Source organism: Anoplopoma fimbria, chromosome 24 (assembly GCF_027596085.1).
Source record: "Anoplopoma fimbria isolate UVic2021 breed Golden Eagle Sablefish chromosome 24, Afim_UVic_2022, whole genome shotgun sequence".
NCBI lineage: Eukaryota > Metazoa > Chordata > Actinopteri > Perciformes > Anoplopomatidae > Anoplopoma > Anoplopoma fimbria.
The window spans coordinates 8,363,138-8,373,913 of NC_072472.1; the positions used below are offsets into that span (position 1 = coordinate 8,363,138).

At 36.3% G+C, this 10,776-nt stretch overlaps 1 protein-coding gene across 3 annotated transcripts; it reads right to left on the minus strand.

Annotated features, from left to right (window-relative positions):
* Positions 1 to 1,921: 1,921 nt before the first annotated feature.
* On the minus strand, positions 1,922 to 9,010 carry mks1 (MKS transition zone complex subunit 1). Of its 3 annotated transcripts, none has more exons than XM_054625242.1 (18): positions 8,847 to 9,010; positions 7,546 to 7,667; positions 7,130 to 7,182; positions 6,858 to 7,025; positions 6,288 to 6,388; positions 5,875 to 6,003; positions 5,579 to 5,683; positions 5,173 to 5,281; positions 4,973 to 5,029; positions 4,583 to 4,625; positions 4,395 to 4,457; positions 4,215 to 4,285; positions 4,056 to 4,125; positions 3,809 to 3,916; positions 3,474 to 3,607; positions 2,938 to 3,020; positions 2,694 to 2,791; positions 1,922 to 2,436 (listed from the first exon to the last, which is right to left on the minus strand). In XM_054625242.1, the coding sequence occupies exons 1-18, from the start codon at positions 8,921 to 8,923 to the stop codon at positions 2,333 to 2,335; spliced, it is 1,695 nt and encodes a 564-aa protein (XP_054481217.1). In that variant the 5' UTR covers positions 8,924 to 9,010; the 3' UTR covers positions 1,922 to 2,332. The 3 variants fall into 3 exon arrangements, with proteins under 3 accessions (XP_054481217.1, XP_054481216.1, XP_054481218.1); XM_054625241.1 differs by having other exon boundaries at positions 7,130 to 7,185; XM_054625243.1 differs by having other exon boundaries at positions 1,923 to 2,436; positions 6,288 to 6,385; positions 7,130 to 7,185.
* Between the last annotated feature and the right edge of the window lie 1,766 nt (positions 9,011 to 10,776).

Below are 10,776 nucleotides of genomic sequence, written 5' to 3' on the forward strand. Positions count from 1 at the left end.
AATGCCCACAGCAGTGAACGTAGCACGAGAGGACAGTCTTGGTTGGGATCAGAATGATGTCCTGACTGATAGAGGGGAACTAGATTAATGTTTATAGCCATAGTGAACTAGAATAATGTGTATAGCCACAGTGAACTAGAATAATGTTTATAGTGTAGAATAATGTTTATAGCCACAGTGAACTAGAATAATGTTTATAGCCACAGTGAACTAGAATAATGTTTATAGCCACAGTGAACTAGAATAATGTGTATAGCCACAGTGAACTAGAATAATGTCTATAGCCACAGTGAACTAGAATAATGTTTATAGCCACAGTGAACTAGAATAATGTTTATAGCCACAGTGAACTAGAATAATGTGTATAGCCACAGTGAACTAGAATAATGTTTATAGCCACAGTGAACTAGATTAATGTTTATAGCCACAGTGAACTAGAATAATGTTTATAGCCACAGTGAAACTAAATAATGTTTATAGCCACAGTGAACTAGATTAATGTTTATAGCCACAGTGAACTAGAATAATGTTTATAGCCACAGTGAACTAGAATAATGTTTATAGCCACAGTGAACTAGAATAATGTTTATAGCCACATTGAACTAGAATAATGTTTCTAGCCACAGTGAACTAGAATAATGTTTATAGCCACAGTGAACTAGAATAATGTTTCTAGCCACAGTGAACTAGAATAATGTTTCTAGTTTATAGACACAGTGAACTAGAATAATGTTTATAGCCACAGTGAACTAGAATAATGTTTATAGCCACAGTGAACTAGAATAATGTTTATAGCCACAGTGAACTAGATTAATGTTTCTAGTCACATTGAACTAGAATAATGTTTATAGCCACTAGATTAATGTTTCTAAGAATAATGTTTATAGCCACAGTGAACTAGAATAATGTTTATAGCCACAGTGAACTGTTTGTAAAACCCTTTTTGTCAAACAGACAATGACCATTATATTTAACTATGTTCTGCAGGGGTTGAAGGACTTCCACTTTGGTTGCCTCTGTTTTTGTGTCTAGTTCTAGGGACATCCAGGTGCATTTGATAAAATGACCCCAGTGCTCTTACTGGAGTATGAACGTGGTGCAAGACCATTTAAAACTTTAAAAACAAGCAATAAAATCTACCTGAAACTGATAGGAAGCCAGTGGAAGGAAGTGAGTACGGGTGATATGTGATCCAATTTTCCTGTCCCAGGTAGATGACGAGCAGCTGCACTTTGTACGGACTGCAGACGACTGTTCCACGCCCACAAGCAGAGAATTACACTAGTCTAATCAAGAGGTAATAAACCCATAAATAACTCTCTTGAGATCTTTGGGAGAGAGATAGGCCTTTACCTTGGCTAAAAGTCTTTACTTCAAAAGACTGAACTGATTTGTTTGTTAAATTTGAAGGAACTTTCAAAATTCCCGCAAAGATTTTTAGTAAAAGTGAATGTGTGATGCACTGATGTGTAAACATCACTAATGTTACAGATGGTAAAGGTGGAGCTAATTTAAACTACTTTATATACTGCTGGGTGGCTTAATCTTAAATACATTATATCTATCAATTTATTATATTTGTTATAATATTCCTAATCTGCAAAGTATCTAGTAACCAAAGTTATCAAAAACTTCAGTGAAGTAAAAAGCACAATAATTTCCTCGAAAATGTAGTGGAGTAGAACTATAAAGTAACTTAAGTACACTGCTATTGTGCTATTTGTATATACTAAGTAGTACTAAATACTTAGCATATACAAATAGTATGAAATTTGACATAATAATAATTAAAGAATAAATACATGGTGGTTACAGTTCATATAAAAAAACATTTATTTCACTGCAAATAAAATTCTAATAAAATAAACAATGGAAATAAACAATCCAAATCTAAAACAGTATTTTATTTTCTGTACATTAGTTTTCACAAGCATCACTGCGCCTATGACACTGAAAAAGAGACTATTTACTCAAATCTTAGACAAACAGTGACTGTACAAACAATGAAATGCATGTTGATAACAGACTTACTAGGCATATTGGCTTTGCTCCTTATTTATTACCAAATATATCCATATTTACCAAAGTTATTACCCTTACCCACATGTTAGCTTTCTTTACAAAGAATACATAGCAATAACAAACTGTTTTCTTCTCTCTGTCTCATTACAGTACATCGTAGTCTTATCAGCAAAACACATTTAATGTGCAATATTTTAAACAGCAACTTTTAATTGCTGGTAATGTGGCTACAATTCTACATAGTAGGTTTAAGCCACTTGGATGTTTATATGTATTTGATAGAACGACAGTCTCTTCACCGTTAGAACATCTATGCAGAGGATTCGGCCTGAAGTTGAGAGGTGGTGTGTACGAGGTCTCTGGGAAGACTTTCTCTGGCCTCTTGCATCTTTTTCCTGGCCCTCTGGAAGGCCTCTGGCAGAGAAAAAAAGATAGGAATATTTGAAAACTACACTGTAAAACAAATGGTTAATAGATGAAAACAAACTATATTTGCTTATTAATGTCCGTATTTTCCCTTTACACAGAGTAGGTCTAAAACAAAAGTGCTTCTGTTCATAATGTTGAATATTTTGGCTCCACTGGTCCTGAAAGGCTGATTTCTCGCACAACTTAGCTCTCGAACTAATCCTCCAGATCCTAAATAAGTCACTCTGAGTGAATGTATTTACCAAGGATGGTGCAAACAGCTCCTTGCTGACTAAATCCTCCCAGCTGGTCAAAAACTTTCTGTCTCCTCTTCTTCAACATGGTGGCATCAACAAATGCCCTGGAACATAAACAACATGGATACACAAAATTTAAACATGAAATAGTATGATAAATTAAATATTTCAAAGACAGTCTGTACACACACAAATACCGAGGTTTAGAATAATCTCGACACCCATACTGGCATATTCAAGGTGTACTTACCTGGCTTGCTGGATGCAGTGCAGATTAAAGGTGACACTTCCTGTGGTTTCAGTGCAAAAGCCAAAGCGACTCAGCCTCTCTCCCTACAGTCACATATGGAAGTATGAAAAAAAATTGATTTACTTACTTTCAATTTTTTTAATTTTTGTTCATTAAAAAATAAAAAAAATTATATTGACACTATGAAAATACAGTTTGAAGCACAAATATTCTGTATAACAGTGTAACTAGTTGCAGTATATTAAACAACGGTACAATATGCAGCTTGTATTGACTTTTCTACTTTTTCCTTATCATTTGCTATTAGTAGAAGCGTATTTTGAAGAGACCTCACCCTCAGATGACCCTATTTACTCACACTGTGCTGACAGCTGCACAAAAACAGCGCAAATATTCAATGTATGTAAACATAAAATCCAAATGAGACTGTGCAGGTTTGAGAGACAAGCGACAAAAGAAGAAAATAAAATGATGTCCTTAACCTGTCCATTTTAACTCCTCATCAGTTAAGAGCTTCCACAGAGGTTTGAGCCTACCTTGAAGGTCCCTGGTATTCTGACATAGCTGTGGTCCTCAAGCTCCGGAGAACCTCCAATGAAGAAGCGCCTCAGTGCAGAGACTGTCCCGGTCTGAAGGGGTCTCCACGTGTGGCATGTTATTGTATGTTTTCCTGGCACACACAAAACATGAAATGAGGGGAAATAAGACCAATGAAATGTAGTGTTCTGTATATTTACAAAACATATAAATGCTTTTTTTGTTGGAGAATTAGTGGTTAGGGCAGCATTTACATTTCTAACCCCAACAGATATCTTTACACTTTCCATCAAACTTTAAAGTGTCCTTTCTAATAAGAGCTAAAACAACATACCAGGCATGGCAGGAAAAAGCAGATAGCCATAGCCTTCAGTTCGAAATCGCTGCCAGGAGTCCAGAGAAAGAACCTTGAAGTAGATCACTGGCCACTGGGGCATTGACTCTAAAATTAGGAGAAAACTCATATATCAGTCTAATCTCTTAAAATAAGTACTGTATCATCGACATAAACAAAATCAATCACACTTAACTAATGCATGAGCCAAAATCTTTAAAAACAATAATCCATGGCTGGTACTAACCCTCGCTCTCCTTTTCACTCATGTAGAAAGCCTCAAAACTAAAGGGGTAACTGAAGAAAGCTACGTTTTCCTGTTGGCAGAAAGAATATTGAGGCATTTATCAAATATCAGCTGCCAGGCTCTGAAGCTGTTCACCAGTCAGTTGTAAAGTATACACACCTTCCCTAATGTTTTGGCCCGGCACGTCTGCGTTACCCCTGAGAGAGACTGAAATGGCAAGCTGGACCAATCTTAAACAAACAAGATATACAATTAAATTTAGTTTAAATGATTTAAAAAAGGTTTCAACTTACCGAAATATCAAGATGGAAATAATGTCATAAACCATATGTGACTTACTGTTCGGCAGTTCCATGAAGAAGTGGATGTATAAGTTATCATATTCAAAGCCTTTGGCTGAGACTGGGTAAAAGAGAAGAAGAAGATATAGAAGGAGAAGAGAAATTATATTTTAATGCCAAAGACAGGCATTTTAGAAATATACACAGTAAACGTATACAGTAGTGATGGCAGCTTTTCTTTCTCACCTATCTCTCCATTCATCAGGTAACGCAGAATGCCTAAAGGAGGCTAAGAGAGAAACATATAGTCAGTGAAAAGCCTTTGACAAACAGACCAGCATGAACAGTATTGATTAGCTTGTTTAACATTTTGTTTTATGTCTGACATTATTATGTGATCCATCATTTTAGTCATTTCTGAGCAAAGATGTCAAACATATAGGTTCAAATTAGATTTTTCAAAAGAATCACGGTTACCAAAAAAAGTTTTTGAGCATGCAGTGATAATTAGAACAAATAATATTGGGCTGAAGGGTCCAGTAGTATGCGAGATCAGCTGTGGACAGACAGACAGACAGACACACGACAGAACGCATGATCTCCCCACAGGATAATTCAATTTGTTAAATGACTCACCATTTCAAAGTCTTGTCCAACAAGGCTATTGAGGTACTCCTTGTGCCGTACGTACAGCTAGAGTCAGAGAAAAGTGGATGTGTCCATATCATGAAACATGTTGTTTGACTCCATAATCAGTAATATGAACATGAACATTAAAAGCTAAACTCTTCAATTCTGCTGTTGTCCTAAAAGAAACATGATGGAGATGAACTCACGTCTTTGTACATGTTCTGCTCCCTCTCCTTTTCCTCTGGTTGCATGGTGGTGCATACATTCTCAATAGTGAGGCGCCAAACTTCTCTCTTCTCCCCCGTTGTTACAATCCTGCACAACAACACACACACAACAGACAGGTTTCTTTAAAAAAAAACAAAAAAAAAACATGCATCCTTTTATCCTTATTACAAACATAGATTTGTTTTCTTTACGTCATCAGAATCCTTCCAATATTTGCTGAGATATTTCGGTCTGGACCAAAGTGGTGGACCTTGAGTCACGAGTGTGGCTAAAAATCCCAGTGCAACTTTAACTTGAGGGTCACAAAGTTATTTTAAAACATGTTGATATGATATCTATCATTACTGGAGCCACAAACAGTCTCCTGTCATGTTGTGAACTTGCCTGTAAGGCTCTTTGCCTTTGTTGAAGTCAGGTTTTACAATGACTGTTCCACTGCCGTCTGTTTTTATGGTTACCAGCAAGTATTCATTCTCTTTTAGGCCCAGCCTGAGAAAGCAAATACACAGAGAAGAAATCACAACTGAACCACACAACATTCACAGGTAGAGTTTATGTTATGCTGTCACTGAAACCTGAAAATAGCAAACGTTTCCTTTTTCTCTATTTCAGAGCTTCAAGACTTTCGTCCTAAGGGGCAAAATAACTTTATCCAGAACTGAATGGGAAGGAGGTCTTACCTTCCAGGGGGAGCCAGGTCTCCCATGATATGCATGGTCTGCATGGCATTATTCACCACATGACTGCTCTTCACAAACTCCGCTGTGGGCTCCCAGTTGACGATCTTTGTCTTAGGGACACTACAATCCCTGCAAAATACACCAGACCAGCCTATCACATGACTGTAACAAACATTGAACATTACAAGTAGTGTCTTTGAGGATGAATAAGCATAATTTGGATGAAGGCTTCTTAATGAAATCTTATCCTACATGCTATGTATTTACACAATTTAATGTGAATAGTGTACATTGCACAGACAGAAAGACAGTTAGAAGAGGAGACTCTAGTTACGTGCATTTTGTGAATAGGCAAACAGAATTTCCCCAAGGGAATAAATCTGTTTAAATAATTGAGCTGGTGCTTCACTTACATGGTGCGTCTGTCCTGCCGTCTGTGTCTCACGCTGGCCATCCTTTCAGCCAGGAACGTGGGGCTGGATTTGGTTGTGGTCAATAAGTCAGCTGAGTGCTGCTACAGGATCAAAAAACAACAAGCGACTTACAATCCCATTTAAAGACAATAATTATAGACTCTTCCTGGACTGACATCACTCACTTGTTTTTGTGTAACTCAAAAGTGTCAAACAAGTTAATCTTACTATAAACAATGTCACAGTTATCACAAATATAAGGATCCTCACTAAAATGAAAAACACACAACAGAATAAAATCATTGTCTTTTCTATATGATCAGAGGAACCAAGGGCTTTGGGCAAAACGAGACCACACAGACATATAAAATATCTGATAATTGTTTGTAAAAGTTGTGAAACAAAATCAGTGAAAATATCCAAAAATTCTATGAAAAATATCCAAATGGTATTAGTAATATGTGAAAAAAAATAGTGGAAAATTTCGAAGAAATATGTTAAAAATGTCTTTAAATATAACGCTGTAGCGTGAATTATTGGATGATTGCGTTGAAATACAGTTAAACCTACCAGTTGGTCAAATGGAAGACAGCTGGTGTAGCGGTCATGATCAGTATATGTAAAAATCCTGTGATTACGTCGGCCCTTGGCCTTGTTCAGGGCCTTGACTTCTGTGTGGTACTGACGGTCCAGAGGGGTCTGACATGCTGCCTCGTTCTGGAACAGCTCCATCTCATACTGGGACCACAGACAGAGAAGCATAAAAGTGAGGAGGTCGGGACATTTAACTTGTTTTCCATCATCATAATATGTTGATGATACTTAACACTCAAAAGTGTTACCTGACTGAAGAGTTTCTCCTGCCAGCCCACCACCAACTCCTCCTCATTATCACCTGGTGACAGAGTAACAGAAATGTCAAGTTATTAAAATATGCTGGGGAGGAAATATCTACCGTAAAACAAGTATGCATAGTTTAATACAAGTTCTACAGTATATCGCCTACACCCTCTTGAGTAAGAGGCACATTTCATCCTAAAAGGAAAAACAATCCCTGTCAGTTCCAAGCAATAGGTCAGATTACTATTAAACCAACAAGTCCTGAGGAGCTTAAAAGTCAAGCAGGGTAGTAGAGAGAATGTTTACTAAAGATCAAGCAAGGGAGGCGAGACAAAAGAGTGTGTTAATGTGGACAAGTGAAAAGACTGACCATTAATGTCCCCATCAGTCCTTCTCCCAGAATAAAAAACATTTGTACCTGTCTGGCCTTGTGAGGTGAGGGTTTCCAGTTCAATGGCTCCTCTGTCCTGCTGGGATCGAACTTGCTGCTGCAGGTGCTTAGAGAGGGCTGCTGTGGAGGTCACCTTCTCTAGACGCACTCTAAAGCAGGGGGAACAAATAGATAGTGTTGAAATAGTAGGCTGTGGAAAACTCACCACCATTACACATGATGTTTTTGGAATACTATTACTGATGCATTAATGTGGATGTTGCATTTTACTGCTGCAGATGTTGAAGGTTGGGATACATTTGAACTCCTTTAGATATTTGGTTAGGTAGTTTAATCTACAGCAATGCATCATATTTTATAAACTCATAATTTATGTACCACGTGTCTCTAAAATGTCAGAAAAAACCCATAAATAGTATATTTAATTGGAGAAGTATGAACATTTTCTCAACCCATAAACAAACATCTCATCCATCACTTTATCACAGACATTCAACATCAAAACCAAACAAAGATGTGAGAAGATTTTGACTCTGTAATGAAAAACTAAACAACGTTTTAGGAAACGTTTTCTTCTGTCTTTATTTTGTTGTATAGTATGTGTATTTATTGTCTGTGTCTGTGTAGTTGTATAGTATGTGTATTTATTGTCTGTGTAGTTGTATAGTATGTGTATTTATTGTCTGTGTAGTTGTATAGTATGTGTATTTATTGTCTGTGTAGTTGTATAGTATGTGTATTTATTGTCTGTGTTGTATAGTATGTGTATTTATTGTCTGTGTAGTTGTATAGTATGTGTATTTATTGTCTGTGTAGTTGTATAGTATGTGTATTTATTGTCTGTGTAGTTGTATAGTATGTGTATTTATTGTCTGTGTAGTTGTATAGTATGTGTATTTATTGTCTGTGTAGTTGTATAGTATGTGTATTTATTGTCTGTGTATAGTATGTGTCTGTGTAGTTGTATAGTATGTGTATTTATTGTCTGTGTAGTTGTATAGTATGTGTATTTATTGTCTGTGTAGTTGTATAGTATGTGTATTTAGTGTCTGTGTAGTTGTATAGTATGTGTATTTATTGTCTGTGTAGTTGTATAGTATGTGTATTTATTGTCTGTGTCTGTGTAGTTGAGCTGCTGCAACACTTGAATTTCCCCCATGGGGATCAATAAAGGAATATAATAATAATGCGGCAATCACGTGGTCGTCTCAGTGTTCTCTTCCTGGTTCCAACGGCTGTCGTAACTACGGCAACCACAGACGCGTTCGGCTGTTAACGGGGTCGCTTGTTAAAACCCGAGTTTCTGCAGATTAGCTGACGTTACTCACCGTATTCTCAAGTTCTTGACAGCATCCCGGGACCGATACACAGCTTCGCCGGTATCTGTGTTCCAACTGTCTGCCATTAAGCCAATATTTAGCAAAAAAACACGCAGATTTTGCAAATGTAAACTACAAAAGCAACGTTTTAGGAACCGTTTTCTTCTTCTTCTTCTTCTACGCCTTCTTGTGCTGCTGCTTCTTCTTCTTCTTCTTCTTCTTTTACTTAATGGCGGACTAGAAACAAACGTTTAAGGTGCATGCCGCCCCCTAGTGTATGCCGCCACCTACTGCACCTGTAACATTATGGCTTGATGACAGTTTTATCATTTAAAGACAATATTATTATTGTAGGAGATATTTATAGGATATTAGTATTTAGTTATTTTATGCATAAGCAATATTGTTTAATTATTCTAGATGTTTGCTTATTTAGGTTAGATTGCTTGATTTATTAAGATAATATTAAGATATATTTCTATTGATGGTCATTCGTTTAGTTTAATAATATTTTTGTTGTTGTTTAGTTTTGGGTTTGGTAATTTATTTTGAATTGGGTACACCGTGGGCACCTGTGGTTACATATAGGAGTAGGCAGGTATAGGACCAGCATGCACTGGGGTGGGCCTATAGTTTTTTACCAGTGCATGAGAGTCAGCGACAGGATTACCTTTGTTCTTTTGTTTGTTTGCTTGTTTTGTTGGACCAAATAAATCATCAGCAACACGGAATTCTGTTTGGACAATAACTTATTTTGCCTGCGTAAACCACAAACTCACGGTGCGTCAGTGGCCCTTTGATTTAAGTTTGTTTTGGGATTTTTCGGACAATTGGCCACTACAATTATTATGATTAGTATGATTAATATTATTTATGATAATAATAATAAGTGATGCTCCTTTCCCTTCCCATATCTACCATATCTACCACCCTGCTCCTAAGTCTTTATTTGTCCACACTGAACTTCCTACACCCTATCAGCACATTTATCGCCCACTGTCTTTTTCATAGTGTACAAATTGGCATTGAGTCCTGTATGTCCTAACCTTTATCTACAAAAAGTAACATATTCTTTTCTACATTTACCTCTACCACTTCTCACTCTGACTGTGTATGAACTTTGTTTTAATTTCTATCCTTTGTGTCATTATTCCAAACTTCCTTGTTATTATTCAATGCTGTATTACTGATTTTGCTTCTGGCACAAATTTCAATAATATCATTATAATGTTTGTTTAATGTACTTTTGGCAAGTTTATCTGTAACCTAATTTCCCTCTATTCCAACATGAACCAGTATGCAACATACATGTTCATCTATTCCATAACTATTGTAAATTCAATAATGACATATAAACTCCAGTCAAATCTGGGTCACATCATCATTATGTAACAATGAAAGATAAGATAAGATAAGATAATCCTTTATTAGTCCCGCAGCGGGGAAATTTACAGCAGCATAGGGTATAGTGCAAACAAGAGACATAGTAAAAAAAACAAGTATTATAAATAAGCAATAAAAACAGTAAAGAATCCACAATAACTGAAATATTATATATACAGACAGAATAACTATTATAACTATTATTGCACAGTGTATTTGTATTGCACAGGTTTGCACTGAGGTTGTCTTTTCCTTAAGCCTTATACATTCTCCCTCTCATCTTTCCTTGACCTCATGATGTTTTCCATCAAGGGCAAGGAAAGGTGGTAGAGAAAAGACATTAGGAGGTCATTGACCTTTTGACTGTAGTCTAGCTGTTACACTTTATTATTCTCTGCCTTCCCCTAAGGTCTTGGCTTTGTGTAGTTTAGATTGCGTTTCTTGGGTAGTTGTTCAGTTTTAATATATATTCTTAGATTTTATTATGATTATATGAATTAATTTATTTATTTATTTGTTTTTAGAGTTTTAATATTATATTTGATATTTGATTGTT

What these genes read in the sequence shown, in the direction of transcription:
- mks1 (XM_054625241.1), bottom strand. Translation starts at nt 8,923, where the DNA reads ATGGCAGACAGTTGGAACACAGATACCGGCGAAGCTGTGTATCGGTCC. An exon ending in AGGAGAAACTCTTCAGTCAG is followed by an intron (nt 7,026 to 7,129) that starts GTAACACTTTTG and finishes CTGTGGTCCCAG; the next exon opens with TATGAGATGGAGCTGTTCCA. An exon ending in GTCTTCCATTTGACCAACTG is followed by an intron (nt 6,389 to 6,857) that starts GTAGGTTTAACT and finishes TTGATCCTGTAG; the next exon opens with CAGCACTCAGCTGACTTATT.